This window comes from Acromyrmex echinatior, chromosome 13 (genome assembly GCF_024713525.1).
Source record: "Acromyrmex echinatior isolate Ae372 chromosome 13, ASM2471352v2, whole genome shotgun sequence".
NCBI classification, from domain to species: Eukaryota; Metazoa; Arthropoda; class Insecta; order Hymenoptera; family Formicidae; genus Acromyrmex; species Acromyrmex echinatior.
This window is the reverse complement of record NC_141864.1, coordinates 12,627,891-12,647,254: the sequence shown is the minus strand read 5'-3', so window position 1 is coordinate 12,647,254 and position 19,364 is coordinate 12,627,891. Positions and strand designations below refer to the sequence as shown.

Genomic DNA, 19,364 nt, shown 5'->3' with positions numbered 1-19,364 from the left:
AAAAGTAATTTTTTATGATAAAATATTCCAATAAATATAGTATTAATTCTGAAGGATAAATTTATTCATCCTTCTAAGGATAAAGCATGTGTGTGCTCCGAACAAACTACAAATATTATCCACATTAATATAATAATACAGTCGCTTGATAAGTTAATCATGGATTAAGTAAATCGCAGTGATTCTTTTTAATTCAAAATCACTTCGAGTCAATTGAAATCGATTAAAAAATAACGAAATGAAATTTATCAATAAAGTTCAAACGCTGGTTTATTCTTGCGTTCACATCATAAATCATCGATCACATAATTAATATTTCGATAAATCGTTTTCAATAACTTAATTGCTTATCCGATAATGCATTGATTGTATCCAAACTCGATATTATATAATCTTTTGATTTCATATTTAAAATAAATATAAAACTTAGCTAATAAAATGGCCGTCAAATAATAAATCAATAAATTTTTTATTTAAATATAAAATGAATTATTAGGACCTTGAATAAATTCTTACTGATTTTCCGTGAAAAGTAATGCTTTATTTTAAAAAAGTCGTAAAAAACATGTCACTGAAAGTATTGTCCATCGCTAGCCATTACTTTTTCCCATCTGTCTGGTAGCATTTAAATTCCATGTCGGAAAAACGACACATCTTTTAAGGCTATCCAAGAGTCGACCCATTTTTTGGCACCATCATAAGAATGGAAATGCTGCTCAACCAGTTCATGTGCCATCGATCGGAACAGGTGATAATTGGAAGGGGCAATATCTAATGAATACGGGGGAGTGGGGTAAGACGTCTCATTTAAGCGTTTTCAAGTAGGTTTTCACTAAATAGATTTGTGCAACACGTGCGTTGTCATGTTGCAAAATCACTTTGTCGCGTCTCTGCTTGTATAGTGGCCGTTTTTTCTTCAATGCTCGGCTCAAACGCATCAATTGTAGTCGATAGCGAGCTCCCGTGATGGTTTCGTTCGGTTTGAGCAGCTCATAATAAATTATACCCAGCTGATCCCAAATGCAGAGCAAAAGCTTTGAACCATTGATATTCGGCTTTGCCAACGATGTTGATGCATGGCCGAGCTTACCTCACGATCTTCTACGCTTAGGGTTATCATAGTGTCCACTTTTCATCGCCAGTCATGATACAATGCAAAAACTCTTTCCTTTTCTGCCATTCAAGCAGCTGTTCACACATGAAAAGACGTCGTTTGACGTCTCTCGGCTTCAACTCGTACGGCACCCAATGTCCTTGCTTTTGAATCATTCCTAATAATTTCAAACGTTTCAAAACTGTTGTGTGATCAACTCCTAATGATTGTGCAAGTTCAGCTAGCGTCTGACATGAGTCTTCATGCAGTAATGCCTCCAACTCTTCGTCTTCATACTTTTTCGATGCGCCAGAGCGTTCTTTGTCTTCAACATCAAAATCATTATTTTGGAAGCGTCTAAACCAATCTCTGCATGTCCGACAGAGCATGATCGCCGTAACTCTCAACAAGAATTCTCTGTGTGCTTCAGCTGCAGATTTTTTTTTTAATAAAGTAATGCAGTAAAATTCCCCGCAAATATTCTTTTGTTGGCACGAAACTCGACATGTTTAACATTATGAAACAAAAAGTTATTTACACTTCGGCGAGATGATACACTGAATTTCAAGCTTGCTTGTCGTAGTTCCTTATCGATGCGTTCCCATCTTCAACTACACGCACGCAGTTCTGTTAACGCCATCTGTTGGAAAACAGCGAGAACTTATTCAAGCTCCCAATATATTAATTATTATATCATAAAAACGAATGTCAAACTAAAAGATTGTACTATATAAATATTGTAAAACCTTATATTTTTATATTATTATTATTAACAATTAAAGAATTACAGTTTTGCAATGTTTGTGAAATATTAGGTCATTTAAAAAGTATCCGCGGTTTTTTGTTCAATTTTTGAATGAAAAAACCGCGGATACTTTTTAAATGACCCAATATTACAAGCATATTACTGACATTTTGCAGACGTATTGTTAATTTACATTTCTGTAATATCTCTGCAATATTGCATTGCAATGTGCAATATTGCAACATTGCAGTAATATAGCTTCAATCTTCTGTGCTGTAAATATGGATACTATCCCTGCCATCTTCTTTTTCTTCGTAACTGATCGTGAGTCGAAATTATAGAAACTCTATTCGAGACTCTCTACACTACAATTTTATCGACAGTTTCGCAAAATACGAGACTAGGTACGTATTTAGTTCCTACATCGCAAGAATGGACGCTAGTATGCGTTGCATGAAAAAGACCGAAATGATCGCTCTCAATTTTCTCTCTGTTCATGCTACGCAGAAGAGAATAAAGGGAGAGACAGAGAGAGAGATAGAGAAAGACAGAGAGAGGATTGAAACACAAGGTAAAATAGAAGAAAAATTATACGAGAAACGTACATCTTGCGTATTCAATCTTATCTCTGACGGACGAGTTCAGATATGGAATTTTTAGAATTATGCGCTCGCCTATGATTCCTTATCGTAATGTTTTACCTGTTTGGTATTTTATTGTGCCGGTTGCCGCGTTTTTGCCCGATGCTGCATAGGAAGTGATGGTGGAACGATGGCTGAATTTCACAGGTAACGCGCCAAACGGTTCCCTCGTGCTACATTTTGTTATATCAAAAACTCGTCGACGTGCATTTACGCGTAGCAATTTGAATTATTTCTGCTGTCAGAAGGACATGTTCTCGCGACAAATTTCTCTTTCTTTCTCCCCATTTTTTACAATTATACATCTCTTGTGAAAATCATTAATTACATGTATCTTTGAATTATTTACGCAATTATACAGTGTATAATATGTCTCATTTGAAAATTAAAGACATAGGTATAATTTTATTGATATAAAATGTTATACAATTTTGTATGAACTGAAAATTGTCAAAATTTGTACAACAAAATGTTAAGCATGAGTATTCACTTTGACCAAATAAGAAGAATAAAATAAAAATATTTTTACTTTATTTGTATTAAGTATATTCTTTTGTCAAATATATTTAATCTTGACTTGTTCATTTAATTTCAGCCTATACATTGAACTCCTACCAGAAAATTTGTGAAACACATGGCTGACGAGAACTCTTCTGATTACCGTGCATCCTGTGCGGAAGATAATGACGAGATCGAGGGCCTTAATGAGAAACTGATACAACAACTTCTGTTGTCTACGCCAAAGTTTTTCTCTTCGGAGTCCAACAGTTCGCTGTGTGACATTAGACTAGAAAATAATAGTGGTTCTAATATAGACTCTAAGGCATTCGGTTCTTTGTCGTTCAGCCATTGCAGACATGACTGCTCTCTTCTGTGTTATGATAGCCCAGCTAAGATGTCGAGTACATCGAATCATCTTCCACCCATTGGCGTATTTTGGGACATTGAGAATTGTCAGGTTGAACTTGATATAATCTCTTCTTCTGAGAAAGAAATGATTGTTTTTTTTTTATCTAAACTTCTTGCATAGTTTATTTTAACTTTTTATTTTCATCTTGGAGAAAAAGAGAATAAATGAACTACAAGAAGTTTCACTAAAAAGGATACTTATTGTACCTAAAATGAAATATGATTTGTTCTTTTTAGCTGACATGAGTTTCTTGCATAGTTTATCTTAACTCTTTTTCTTTTTATTTTGGAGGAGAGAAAGAAAAGATTAATCACATAAGAAGTTTAGCCCAAAAGAACAGACCTGGTATACAGGATGTCCAGTAAAGGCCGTAACAATACTTGAGGGTAAATGCCTGAGATTATTTCGAGACAAAAATTTGTTTCAATATGTCAAGGCTACAATAATTTTTTAATTATGAGCATTTAAATTATCGAATTATACTGCTTAAAGTTTACGCGTTCAGATGTTTGCCATCTATTCTCTTTTTCCTGTTCTTTTTTTAGGGATCCGGAAACGTCTGGGAAGATTTTCCAAAGATGTTTAGGATAATCATGAGTAATTATTTGGGATACTTTTGGAAAATTTTTCCACACATTTCCAAACGCTGTATAAAAGAATGATGTTCACTGTCCAGGAAAAAAAAAGAGGATGAATATGGTAATTCTAGAATCCTAAACAGGAATAGTAAAATCCTAGACAGAAGATCCAATCGCATCTAAGCGTGCAAACTTTATGTGGCATGATTTAAGTACTAACTTTAAGTGCTTATAATTCAAAAAAACTTATAATTTCGATATTTTGGTACTAGAATTTTTGTCTTAAGATGATCTTAGGAATCAACCCTTAAGTATCGTTATGATCTTTACCGAACGTCAACGACAAAAGGTTTTAGTGTAGTCCAGTGCAATAACAGAGAATAGACCTAATATTCTAATCATGGATTTCAGTAAAATAATATTATTTGTCATGAAATAATAATAATTGTATTGCAGGTTCCTAAAGGTAGATCCGCCATAGGAGTTACACAGTTAATTAGAGATAAATTTTTTGATGGCTATAAAGAGGCAGAATTTATAGTAGTTTGTGATGTTCAGAAAGAGAATAGCCAAATCATTCAGGAACTAAATGATGCTCAGGTAAAACAATTTCACGGCATAATTTCAGCAAACTCTGAAACACAATGCTCATTACCAAATAACTTATTCTGCATTTGTTAGGTTAATTTAATACACGTAGCTGCTACATGTAAAAATGCTGCAGACGAAAAGCTTAAACAGGCCATTAGAAGGTTTGCCGACATCCACGGCAGCCCGGCAGCTATAATCCTAATATCTGGCGATATTAATTTTGCCGCTGATCTCAGTGATCTACGTCATCGGAAGAAGATTCATGTGATACTGCTACATAAAAAGAATACCTCAGAAGCGTTAATATTATGCGCTAATGAACATTATGACTTTATGGAGCTCACGGAACCACTGCCGTCCAGACCTCCACCAAAGGTATGAAGACTGGTATGTGACGACTATAATATTGACAAGGGAATTTCCATTCCACGCTGCTAGTATTATAAATTACGCTACACTCTTTTTATGTATTTATTTAATAAACAATATTTATAAAGTATACGTAGTATACTTTTTCTCATTCTTTATTTCCGAATATACTTTGTCTTGTGTGTATCCGTATGTAGCATACTTCGTACATCCCAATGAATATAATTTAGATTCATTTTTAACAATCTATATCGCTCTATATACTATAACAAGACATGACTAAAAATTGATTAAAATTTCTAAATTAATTGCAGAAAAAGAATAGAAAAAAGGAGAAAAAAGAATACTTTGTGTTAAGCCACATATTTTTATTTCTCTACAATCCTGTACAAACATTACAAAATTATATTTTAAGATTAATACAATAACGTTTAAAAAAGACTAAGGCTCCCAAGAAATAAATCATAAATTCTAAAATAAAAGCCAATATGATCTGACACAAAATAATCGTGTGTACTAACAAGGAAATCACACAAAATGTTCTGATTTTAATGAAACTTTGTATATAGATATTATGTAAAAAGATGAATTTAGAAAATGCCCGTTGCAGTGGGAAAAAAACCTTCGGTTTGAAGGGGTGAAATTATTTCTTATGTAAGGATTTTAACTTTTTTTATTGTATCTTAAAAACTATTCGAGATTAAAAAATGTTTTATTACAAAAATGTTTTATACAAAACTTTTACAATAAAATTAGCTCTGTTCATCCATGTCAATAATAATTTTTAAAAATAAAATTTTTTTTTAATTAAAAAATTGTTTATTAAAAATATTATTGACGTAAATGAATAGAGGTAATTTTGTTATAAAGCTTTTGTATAAAATATTTGTTGATATCTTGAATAGTTTTCAATATATAATGGAAAAAATTGAAAACTGCTTTAACCACATAAGGGATGATTTCACCTTCAAACTATTTTTCCGTCGCAGACATTTTCTAAATTCATCTTTTTATGTAATCTATTATATACAAAATTTCATTAAAATCAGAACTTTATGTGATTCCCTTGCAAGTATATTAGTAAAATAGAAAAGACCAGACATTTGGACCTTCGGTTTGAGCTCTTCAGAATTGATATAATTAACAAAATAAATATTTTTGCTTTGCAACAAGAAAACCAGTAGAAACATCAAAATTATTAAATTCGGAACGTTGTTTCCACTGAACCGGGAATACATAATAAATTTAAAGCCCATTCTATAGTTACGTAAGCATAGTTGTGATTGTAGTTGTAAGAATTGACCAATCATAGTCGAATATGAGGAGAATATTCTATTGTGATTGGTTGCAACTTACAATTTACGACTATGTATTTACACAATTGTAAAATGGACTTAATGTCAAGAAATAAAAATATTCTTCTAAATACTAAAGACGTTCATAACTTTCATAACTTTTTTATCTCTAGTCTTTCTGATTCTTCTCAACGTTCCAAATTTACTCATTTTGATAATTTTGATAATTTTATGTATAAAGTATGTATAAAGTGAAAATAATTATTTTGTTAATTATGTTCGGTTCTATTCCGACAAGAACTCAAATCAAAGTCGAAAGTCTAGTCTTTTAGTTTACTAATATACTTGTTACACTTTTATTATTATTTTTTTGTCGGCTTATATGGGCTTTTATTTTTGAATTTATGATAAAAAAATAATATTCCAAAAATTTTAATAATTTAGAATATTCAAACTTATTTTCTGGAAAACTTTTTCGAATTATATCATTACATATTTTAACAAATAAGCAATATATACAATCAAGATATGATTCACTGAGGACACATTAAGTTTTTCAGTTTTATGAAACGTGCATTTAAATTTCAAATTTTTAGTACGTTCAATGTAGTTACTTCATAGAGTTGAAAGGTGATTTTTTCAAAACACAAATTCATCATTTCCATAGTATATGTGTATATATATATATATATATATATATAAAATGTTAAAATTTACTGACACATAATCTGTCTTTCGCGTATACATATGTGTATTCCCAGTTTACCTACAAATGTAATTTAACACTTTCAGGGTAATGAATCCTATGACCTTCTAATTAGTAATCTTCCCAATGAAACGGATGTTAATATCATTAAGCGTCGTCTTAAGCAATTATCTGAAAATTGTGGTGGTCGTGTGGTAGATGTCCAGTCAAATACTGCCATTCTACGCTTTACGTCACATAGTTCTGCAGACAGGTATATATTTTATTACCACAGATATATTGAAATAAAAGTTGTGTTAAATATATAAAGCAATTACTTTTTTTTCTTAAATTAATTTCATGAATAATATATATGAAATGATATGTATCTTTTATGATATTTTATATATTTTATATATTTCAAAAATAGTTGAATTAAGTATTATTAAATTTGATAAATGAAAACGATATTAATTAAGGTCTCTCAGAGTAAATTAGAATTTCCCGAAAACTTCAGATATTAATCAGAAAGTTACTATTGAAATTTACGTTCTTTATTCGTTTGCTAGCTTATCCTATATTAACTTTTATTTAAATATCCCGCTCATATATGTCGTGCAAATCAACCTTTCGCATTCTCTGTTCTACCATTGGATCATACGTGTTTAAAAAAAAAGGAGGAAAAACGGCCTTATATGTCTCCTTTATTATATATACAGATGTAGCAGGGATGAAAACATAAATAGGGAAGATTCGAAATAACAGACAGTAATGTAACGAACATAGTGGTATCAAAGAACATTATATAGTATAATAAATTTATTTAACTGTTATATTCATGAGCACATAATAGGATTTATTATATAGTGAAATTTTTCTATTGAGTAATATATATCTATTATGTAGTATTTATTGTTTCTTTATTTAAATGTTCAATATCGCAATGTTGAGTGATAGTTTTATTTCTATTTGTGGTAAGTTGTAATATCATCACTGTCAAAGAAGTTTATGCTGTTTATATCAAGGAATGTTTATTTTACATGCAATACACAGTTTATTTTATACGTGCATTCCTATTTAGGATAAAATTTTGTATTATTACTTATTGTTAATTACTGTTGTAATCGATCGATGTCAAGGTACATTCTCGTGATCAAGGTCATTTATAAGTGAAATTACTTGTTAACAGACTATACAATAACAATGTGAATTTGTTTTTTCTTCTTTTTTTATTTTTGGTAGGGCTCAGAAGCGTATGGAAGGAGAACTTGTTCTTGGATCGAAAATATCTGTAAAATATCTCGGGAAGGAGAAAGGAAACATAATTGTCAAAAATCTAGGTACATTTGTGCTGGTAAAATTTTAAGCGACGTAAGACTTGATCACCAAGCTTATTGTAATTAATAAATATTCTTTCAGGAAGTATCATAACTCGGAGTAGGGCAGTTAGTGATTCGGAAATTGTTACTGATTCTAAAGCAAGTAGCTCTAAACAAATGTATGCTGCGAGTGCCTCCGTGCTAGGGCAAAGGACCCTCCAATTTCCACATGTTCAATCTTCGTCCTCTGTAGTGGGTGGCTATCCTGCTTTCAATCCCCATTGCGCACCCATCAATGGCCCACCATCGGGGTTAGTTTTTTTGAAATTTGTGTTTAAATTTCTTATTTGGTGAAATTAACATAATATCATTTCTCTTCTCTCATGATGGATAATCCGAGAAAGAGCCTTAGAGTCGCGAGTAGATTTTTATCCTTGCTGATTCGGGCTATGAGCTTGTAATTTGATCTTATCTGACAAAATATTAAATGAATTTTATATTTGCTACAAAATTGTAATGGAACTTTATATTTAATATCTTTATTTTATATTTCGCAGGCTAATACAACCTCCAATATTTTTTGAGAGATCGTATCTGAATAGCGGAGAGGTATCTTTTAATAGGACATACAATGACCTTACTAGGGTGCAATCACCAAATATAATATGGCCACTGGCGGGACCTCAACAATATGGTCAAATATGGGAACCACAATATAAAGTTAGTTTCGTTTAAAAGCTATTTAAATTAATCTATCCATATATATATCTAGATTTCTGTGATATATTTTCTTTACTCTCAACCTTGTTGGTAATCTGCTGTAATTGACTTATTTTTTTTACTATAATGTTTACTTTTATAACGTTTTAAACGATTACTTAATTTTGTTTAAGGCAGAGAAATCAAAGATATTAAATAAACGGACTCACGTCCCGCAGGTTCGGGACAATAACGTTGCTATTACAACTTCTCGCACTCCTGAAGGTCTTAGGCGCATCAGAGGTACACATGGTACATTTCTTCATTCTTCTGAATGGATTGGAGGACGGCAGTCATACAATTCATTAGCTGTTCCACTTGGTTATAATGGTAATAATTTTAAATCAATTCTGTACTCTCATTTTGATTGCATCGCGCGTCTGACGATTAATATTGTATATTATTGAAACAGTGCAATCCAATCCGTACAAACGACGTAGTCCTTCTCCATTGTACGATGCGCCGACTAGAGAAAAGAGCTCATGGCACAGTCAGGTATAAACACAATTATATTTTATTTATTTAACATATTTAGAGGAACGAAAAGATAATAGAGTGTTTATTACCTGGAAGTTTTGGAGGATTTTCTTTTTATCTCTAAAAATTATATCTAGAATTTTTATAGACCGATAGAATCTTATCGAGATTTAGGAAAATTTTTGGAATTTTACTTTCAAATTTTAATTCTGTCTTTTTAAAAAGATTATTGTTTCTTTAACCAGTTTTTCTTAATAATACAAAATATTAGCAATTAATTAGTAATAAATATGACATCCGTATATTCATATTCTTGAGTTTTTAGAAAAAAATCAAAGTGACAGTAGAAAACAATATTCAGCAGAATAGAGTAGCTCACTGATGCTATCGAATTCCTGTTTTCAATTTTGCATTGCTTGTATTTCATTAGATTTTAAAGGTGTATTAAAAATTTTTCTAATCTTGAATTTTGAATAAAAGTATCTCCAAAATACTAGGAATACCTTTAAAATACTGCAAATTTTCAGAATCTTTTTACAAGATTTTAGTAAACACTCTAAAAAAGTGTTTCCTTTTTTTTTCAGAATCAGCAACAGCAAATTTCTACACGAAATAATAAAACACCATCACCTTACGAAAATAATATGTTACAAGGGACAGGACAACATAATCAAACATCACGGTCGCATCTGAGTGATGCAGAAAACGAAGAAGTAGAGGTATTTTTTTGCATATTGTTAATTTATTAAATACAGTAGTCTTTTGAGACCGTAACGTGAACATACAACAAATCGGAAATAAAGTCCCTAAATGCTTATGAGCATCAATATTATGAAATTGTTATTTTAAAACATATAAATAATAAAACATATAAAAATATATGAAAAAAATTGTTATTTCAATTTATAATATTATTGCTTTAATTCTGTTAGGATTGCGTTTCAAGATTAAAAATTAATTTAGCTCACAGTTTGTAGGATTAGATGTGTAATATATAAATTCACACGAAATTATTTAAGTATTGAAGATCCAACTTGATCTTTTAGGATCTTTTTTTCCGATTGTTTTGTGTTAATTTATTCTTTTCACTCAATCTATTGTTTCTTAATCTTTTCTTCTTTAGAAATTTTTTAATCCTGTAAATAATCGCGTCGGACATAACACCAATGGCACTAATATACCCATCGAATTGCAAGTAACAAATTTAGATCAAAACATCGATATGAAAGACATGAAGCGAATTCTTTCGTCTGTGTTCATGGAACACGTCTCGGTACGTGGTCATTTATTTATTGAAAGAGTTGTAAAATAATTTATGTACGATCAATTTATTATAGAGATACGTTTTTTTTTCTATTTTAGAGCTGTCATATTTCTTTATTTACACAATCAGACGGTAATTACGCGGCTAGCGTGAAAGTACCTTCGTTATCCGACGCACAATATGCGATCTCACAATTACACCGTCGTAAAATAGGCTACAAGCGCATTTTGATATCTTACGCTCATATCGGTGGACCAAATTTGCAACTTATCCGAGCACAAATCGTATTGCTCTTGCAAGAGGTCCCGGGACACAAACTACCATTATTCAAATTCCGCGAGATGTACGAGAGCCGATTTATGATTTCTATAAGCGTGTCAGAACTTTACAAGATGAGAGACGTATGCATAATCACTGAAGATCCGAGTGGCAGAATGGTCTCGCTCAATCCGGATCATAGAAACACACCATCGCCGTGCTTTAGTAATACGATACAGGTGCGCGAATGTATTCTGTGTTGTTTTCTGTGTAGTATTCGCTAAATGATGAATAAGAAGCCGAGTCTGAGCTTTTCCGGTGATGGTAGAACTACATTATAGTTCCTCTTACTGTCGAGAAGCTTTGATCATAATTGTAAAGCGATTCATTCTGAATTAATACACTACTCTCTTTTGTGGATAGAAAATTACATATTTAATATATATGAAAGATATTGAACATTTGCAGGATGGACAAGTCAAGTTACCGTATTGCACAATGCATACCTTGAAACCTTTATCGGACAAAGGCTGGGCAGAACAAGAAATGGCATCCTTACCTAATGTAAAGATCTCTTTGAAACTTCTCGAGTCTCGTTTGCAACAGTTACTAATGTCGCACAATGGTATTCTACCCTTGCCAAGGTTTTTATTATTTATATTAAATATGGTGCGAAAGAATTCTAACGTTAATTTAAAATACGTATTGCAATCTGTTGAATAATTTCAGTCTACCGAACTGTTATGAGGCCGAATTCAAAGAGCAGTTAGAAATTGTAGAGAAAGGTGTACCTTTAGAGCATTTGGTATCATGCTTGTCATGTGTCGAATTAAGACAAGATATCGGCAGTGTGAAATACATTGTGTGGATAGGGAAAAAGGAGCATGAAAATAATCACGATGGTAATTATTTTATAATATATTTATTTTATAATATATTATAATTTTAATTATAATAATGCAATAAAATGTATAGTAATTTATATAATTATTATATCATTATAATATAAAATTAGCTGTTATGGTATAATTTAATATTATTTTATAGAATTTAATAGAATTTTATATGTATACTACACACACACATATATGTATATATTTTTTTATAAAAATTGGTTAACAAAATGTGCATTGATCAAAGTTTATTGCAAAAATCAACATGTCGCTCTTTTTAGAAACCAAATGCGTGAGTCCACCACTCGCGAATCAGCTAGCACTTTTTAGCCGCGAACTGGTCGATCTTCTGAAAACCGCGAAGCACTGCCAATTACCGTTCAATCGATTTATACCGGCATATCACCATCACTTCGGACGACAATGCAGAGTCGCCGATTATGGGTTCACTAAACTAATAGATCTGCTAGAGGCACTTACGCACACTGTCCAAGTAAATTAAGTCCATGTAAATTAAGTGGCTGTGAATCAATGTTAAATCAGAAAGATTCATGAATTGTATTCTTTCAGGTAATGGGAGAAGGCAATAAGCGCGTGGTTACATTGTCGCATCGTGCTCAAGTACGCAGATTTACCTCAGATTTACTACGAGTACTGAAGTCGAAAGCGAGCAAACAAGTGGCACTCTCGGAATTTCCAAGCGTTTATCAACGAGTGATAGGTACGATGTCGTAACATTTATTTATTCGCGTTTATTTTTTAAAGGTAGGTGACCACAGTAACATGTAACATTTGTTTTGTTAGCAAAACCATGGGACATCGTAGATTACGGTGTATGCAATATCGAAGATATTCTTAGTGAAGTGTCCGAGAACACGGTCGTTGTAACTCCTATGGAAGCTAATGATAAGATGATAGCCATCCCTAAACGCGAACAGACTCCTGAAGAAATGGAACGAACGAAATTGTTCGCTAAGGAGGTGCGTGATTCGCGAATTGTGTTTTAAGAAAACTTACGAATTAAACAATAAATAAGAATATTTAAGCCTAGAAACGATCGAAGCTAGGTCTTTAATGTTTTTATAATTTAATATGGATTTTTATATATACACACACACACACACACACACACACAAAATGTATATATATATATATATAATATATATTATATTATAATATTTATAACATATATAATTAACATTGAATTATTAAAGCATTAAAGTCCTAACTTCGACCATTATAGGCTTGAATATTCTTATTGTTTAATCACATTACGATCTTAATAAAATAATTTATTACTGTGAATTAAAGGTATATTAATAAGGAATATTATTATTATTGATAATATTTATATTTTCCATATAAAAACGAATACTAAAATTACATGAAACAGTTGTTGTGTGAATAACATCACGTATTTATTTAATAATACATTTTTATACTTTATTCTTTGCATTTGTTATTTTTTTATTGTTATCCTAAAAAATAATGACAAAAATTTCAATATTTTGTACAAGTACTTCAAATTCTTAAAATTTAAGCAAAGTTTTATTGTGATTCATTAATTTTTCTACATAAATGAATAATTAAACTTTATTTACAGAACAACTAATATATAAATCACAATCAAAACGTAAATAATCTTGATTATTTAAAGTATTTATACTTATAAAAAAATTAAATTTGTTATTCTTCTTTTAAGTTAAAGTACTATAATAATAAAATAATAATAAACGCAACAAATAAGTGTCATTAAATTAATATATAATGTTATTTGCACAACTGTTTTGTATGTATATAATTTTAATATTTATTTTTATATAGAAAATATAAATATTAATAAATATTTCCAATTTTCATCTTTTTGCAGGAACCGTACGTGTAATTATTGAGCTCTATTAAAATAAATTCTTGTAATTTAACAGGTGGTTGAATTACTGCAACATGCGCCACAATGTAGGATGTTATTCAACAAATTTGTACCTTCCTATCATCATCACTTCGGCCATCAATGTCGCGTGTCGGATTACGGATTCACCAAGCTGATCGAATTGTTCGAAGCAATTCCAGATGTAGTCAAAATCGAGGAAGTAAACGGCGGCGAGAGACAGATATCTTTAACTGAGAAAGAGGGTCTTAAGGTTCTCTCCGAACAAATATCGAAATTGGTGATACGCGCTAGAAGTGGCCTAAGTGTTTCGAGTATTGCGCCAAAGTTCTTACGTCATTTCGGCTACATGCTACGTCCTGAATTGTACGGTTGCAGTTCGATGTTGCAGCTTATGCAGAAGCTTGGAGATACCATTCAGGTATCTATAATAATGCAACATCATACAATCAAGTCTAATAATTAGCAATGCTTTATAATAATATTGACTGTTTCAATTTTCCTTTATCGCAGATCATAGACTTGGCTACAGGACCAGCTATCATCACAATAGATAAATCGCATTTGCAGCAAAGAACCCTCCAATGCCGACGTGTGTTAATGGAGCAACCTCAACATAGAATGCCTGTCAAAGATTTTGTAAAACAATACTCTCAATATTATATGAAGCCATGTAATTTGGACGAGTTTAAAAAAGATCTAGCAAACGTTGTTCGAGTATGTATAAATTTAATACAAAAAAAGCGATCTATTATTGTTCATATCGCCGTTAAAATTGGCTGATTAAAATTGCTCTTTAAATAATAATTCAGAGTATTTTTGCATGTGTTTACCATATTTTACAAATATATGTTACAGTTCACAGTAATAAACGGCGAACAATTCATCGAGCTGACACCATTGCATTGCTTTGCTTGTGAGCTTTATCGCGTAATGATGAATTATGGTGGTTCATTAAACTTATCACAGTTTGATACATCATACTTGAATATTATAGGTATAGCTTGTAAACCTGCACAGTATAGTTTTCCAACAATAACTGCACTTTTACAAGCCTTACCTTGTACTGTAACGATAAAAGAGACACGGAAGAAAGAAGCGATTATCTATTTGAATAAAAAATTAGCCGGTAAATAAATAGTTGAAGTATAACTTCTTTCATGTGTTCGTCGGTATCTTGTTAATTTGAACTTTTCATTCTTTAAGCTTCCGCCGGTATACTTTTGCCATCAATATATAAACCGATGTCATCTTATCACGATACGGATTCCAGCAACGATTCATTTGAAAGTGATTCTTCATGTCGCGCAAATGCCTCAAATGCTCTCGGCATTCGTGTCCAAATGGATCACGATCAGATGGATCACGAGAAATGGATCGATCAATTGACAAACATTAATTCTTGGAAAATGAAGGACGATAAAGTTCTGTGGTCGGAGTTTTGTGATAAGCATTGGAAGAATTTGCCGAGTTCGGAGGAACGCACAACTAATTGGCCGATCTCGGAAAGCGGCGGCGAAAGCTTCCTCAACAGTTTGATGCGCACACCGATAATGCAATGTAATTTCCCACCGCCGCCACCCAAACCCGACTCACCACCCGAGGTATTATTTTAATTGATTAAAATTAAAAGGGGATTCCCATTGTAATAGCTGAAAACAGTGATTTTTATAAATGTTTTGGACAAAGTTTAATAAGATCCAAATAAACGTTTTTAAGTTATAATGAGTCATTCTCTTGGAATATAAAAAAATTTTGGTTTTTTTTTTTTACATTTTTTATTATGTACTGAATAGCATATAGTTAACTACTTCCAGCAATGTATGGCGTACAATGACGCATCTATCACAAAAAATTTTCCTGAAGTTTTCTTGATATTATGCCATTTCAATTTTATTTCTATAAAAACTTTATAGCAATATAAAATCGATTTTTTTCCAAACGCTACTTATTATATGTTGTTCATAGGGCTGATATGTATTTGAAATACTTTTATTTGAAAAATTGTATTTTGCATATTGTATGCAGCGGAATATATCAAAATATTTTGTATTTTGTGTATTTCATGCGAATATATAAAAGTACTTTGTATTTTAGTATTGAAAGAGACTGAAAGTGTTTTACATTTTGTATTTCAAATACTGAGATTGACAATAATTTTGTTTGAATTATAAAATACAAGAAATTTTCAATCTTTCGATTTTAAATACAAAATACGTAATTTCATGTGCTCTACTGAAATGCAACATACAAAATATACTTTTATCGTAAATACTGTATGTTAAATAAAAGTATCTCAAATACACGCTCCCCAGTCCTGGTTGCTTAACCAAAATCTTTTTATATCTAAGAATGCCTCTTCATATTTTAAAAAGTAATTTGGATATCAACATTTTTTCTTAAAAATTCATAAAAATCATCTGATTTTAGAGCTGTTACATTAGAATTTCTCTTAATATTTATCTCAATATCTGATTGAACCTATTGAGTTGTCATCTTCTTGTAGGATATTGTATGCAAGGAGGAACATTGGAAATCATCGCTCTGGTCCCCGACAAAATTTACCTATTCGCAAGATGAACATTCCACGAACGTACAGGTATATTTTCCTTTTTATTGGATATGTTTACACACGAAACAATTGTTTATTTGCTCTTCTACATAGTTTGTTATCCGTTGTCACCTTTCAGGTTCCTCCGTTGACCTTACCAAGTTGGAATCAGATTTTGTCTGGCGACGGTATATCGAACTTGTTGTCGCCAACCAAAAATCTATTGCCCGCTGCTGCGAATCCTTTGTATCCGTCTACTTCTCCTTACTATAAGTCTGTCGTGGCGCCACATCCGTCGGAATTGCCTCTTCCTTCTCTATCGTTAACACCCAGGAAGAAAATATTGGCAGATAATCAGAAAAAGACTGTCGCCAATGTGAGAACTCATCTCAATCTTGCAAATTCCGAAAGCGAAGATAATATTATCGACGATGATGAGAGCAGCGACAGTCATAGCATTTCTAGTAAACTCTGTGAGTAGTTACATTATTTAAAGAGAGAGAGAGAGAGAGAGAGAGAACTCTTTTCTATATCAACTAATGTTTTATAAAATAATCATCTACATATATGTATATACTCATTCGCTTTAAAATATCAGGAAACTATGTTTATCTCGCTAGTTAAAGGCAAGAGACGTCTGGCGGCCCAATTCAATCAGCCGATCGAGCCATAAGCAGAAAATGTGCAGGAAAAGAGAGATATTAAAAAAGTGATAAGCTCAGGATCAAAACCAGATTATGTTTTAATCGATTTTTTCACGGAAATAACAAAAAACTTCGGACTTCAACGGACTTCAGTAGATTGTCACCAAAAATGGATTTAAATTACCTATACTGTTCCATGAATGTGGTAGGTACCATACTTAATTTATACTCAAAATTTACAACAAATCCATATAGATTAAATGTATATGTAAACTGGAGGGAAAGGATTATAGCACGAATTATTTTCAAAGAGTATGAAAATATACATCGAGTAGATTATGATTGTATAATCAGAATCATAATAAGAAATGTGTGAGCGACGTTTATACTGAATGACATGTACTGATGGCTAGGAAAACATGTAGCATTTTTCGTACTGTGATATAGGATATAAAAAGAAGCGAGATGATAGTAAATACTACATCAAGAAGGGAGCTTGGGATGGCAATAATTAAATTTTTCGCGGTAAATCACACACAAGAAGCGTGACCCGGTACATTTTGTGAAATATGTAATTACGTCTAAACCTTTTTTATGTCCCATCTAATATTTTCTTTTATTAACATTCTATCTCATTTGATATTATTTTAATCTTTATTCATGTGTTTGTATCAAATTTACAATCAATTTTTACTTGATTGTTTCGATTAGTTAACAATACATATCGTGAAAAAATAATTTTTATACCCATTCCTTTTTTTATTTTATATTCGTTAAACGAAATTGGAAGAACATTAGACTAGATTCTGTAGTCATCAAATATATATATATATACACACACACACACACACACACATATATACACACACACACACACACACACACACACACATTAACTATTCTCTTTTGTAAATAAATTATCATTGAGAAACGCTTCTTTCGATTTACCTACGTTCACATTGCCAAGGACAATGTGAGTTGCATTCATATAACATACTATATGTCCAAAAAAGATAATTACGTATAATTGTTGCCAATTACAAGATAAACGAAATTCTCTTGTCTATACCATGCACCTTCAATTATTCATCTTGTTAATTATCTTACGAATTTTTCTTCATTCACCATACCGATACATTTTTTTACTGCTCAATGTATAATTTTACGAATGTATCATGTGAATAAGTGCGATTATGCGATACAGCGATGACAGATATGTAAAATTGGATGATTATAATACGATGTTGCCATGTGAGTTTCGCGAAGGAAAGAGAAAATAATTTTATCGATGAAAAAAAACTTCAATGTTTTGAGATTAGTGCTTATTGTATGGCAGAATCGGAAGGATGTAATAGCGCGACGAGAGGTGAAATTTTAATGAAGGTCATTGAGACAAATTCGTCCAGAAATTACTAAATGGCGACAAATATTATGTAATTTTATTCAAAAGGAGACGAGACAAACATTTGCACCGAATATATCTCTGTAGCGGCTATTGCGCTTTTTTTTTCATTTGAAGAGCAATAATGGGATACCCTTGTGACTCTGCCTGATACAGAACTTTTTTTATAATGTTCTACCGATATATTTGAATGCGTAATATCAGATGTATAATAAAAATGCAAGTCTTTTTTAATTGTACAGAAAAAAATGAATGTATGATGGATCTCACTTTTAATCATGTATACTCCATGTTCATTGTAAATATGACGTGGATGTGTAATAATTTGCAGCATAGAGATCAATTAGATTGTACTGTAGAATTATAGCTACAATGAATTCCAAGTTTTTATGCGATACTAGTTTGCCAATTTATCTCGTAATACGTTATTTTAAAAAAAAACTGAAAGTATGAATGAGTGAGAGAGAAAGAGAGAAGGAGAGAGGTATACGTAATGTTCATCTCCATTGGATCGCTGAAAAATTCGCGAGTACGCGTTAAGTATGACAGTCGAACGTCAGGTATTAGGTAGTTACGAAGATCGTGTAGTATTCGTGTAGTGACTTTTTTAAATATTTTGTTAATTTATTCCTATTAAAAGAAATGGTTTCGTTACGTGTTGTATATTTATGCATAATAATGAATTCTATGTATTTTATATTTGCTTAAAAAAAAAGAAATTTCTGTGCGTATGTGTCCCGTAGAAGGAAACTTTTAATTCATTCAAATAGTTGGAAGTATTTTAAGTTTGTGTATTAAATGTGTGCCATCGTGTGGTACATCATGCGAGATTGTCTTATGTTCTAAATGCCTAAACGCTAAATAAGTTTTATGCGTATTCAAATTTGTTTTTGGCATTCTAAATAACGGATAATCTAGTTAAAATATGATGTCAAAAGGAATGTCACGGAGGAAAACTGTATAAATGAGAATTCATATATATTATATAGGATGATTTTATCG

At 31.5% G+C, this 19,364-nt stretch overlaps 1 protein-coding gene across 6 annotated transcripts; it reads left to right on the top strand.

The window, feature by feature from the left end:
- The first annotated feature begins 2,111 nt into the window (after window positions 1-2,111).
- On the top strand, window positions 2,112-19,081 carry Marf1 (meiosis regulator and mRNA stability factor 1-like protein). 6 transcript variants are annotated; one of them, XM_087412763.1, is made up of 25 exons: window positions 2,112-2,626; window positions 3,075-3,437; window positions 4,424-4,567; window positions 4,649-4,933; window positions 7,015-7,181; window positions 8,150-8,247; window positions 8,327-8,537; window positions 8,784-8,946; window positions 9,165-9,315; window positions 9,398-9,480; window positions 10,047-10,181; window positions 10,586-10,735; window positions 10,825-11,223; window positions 11,453-11,628; window positions 11,714-11,886; window positions 12,159-12,370; window positions 12,448-12,598; window positions 12,682-12,857; window positions 13,803-14,186; window positions 14,279-14,482; window positions 14,624-14,894; window positions 14,972-15,369; window positions 16,272-16,364; window positions 16,456-16,789; window positions 16,937-19,081. In XM_087412763.1, the coding sequence occupies exons 2-25, from the start codon at window positions 3,114-3,116 to the stop codon at window positions 16,987-16,989; spliced, it is 4,935 nt and encodes a 1,644-aa protein (XP_087268889.1). In that variant the 5' UTR covers window positions 2,112-2,626; window positions 3,075-3,113; the 3' UTR covers window positions 16,990-19,081. The 6 variants fall into 6 exon arrangements, with proteins under 6 accessions (XP_087268889.1, XP_011069177.2, XP_087268890.1 ...); XM_011070875.2 differs by having other exon boundaries at window positions 9,120-9,315; XM_087412764.1 differs by having other exon boundaries at window positions 9,120-9,315; window positions 16,915-19,081.
- The last annotated feature ends 283 nt before the right edge of the window (window positions 19,082-19,364 follow it).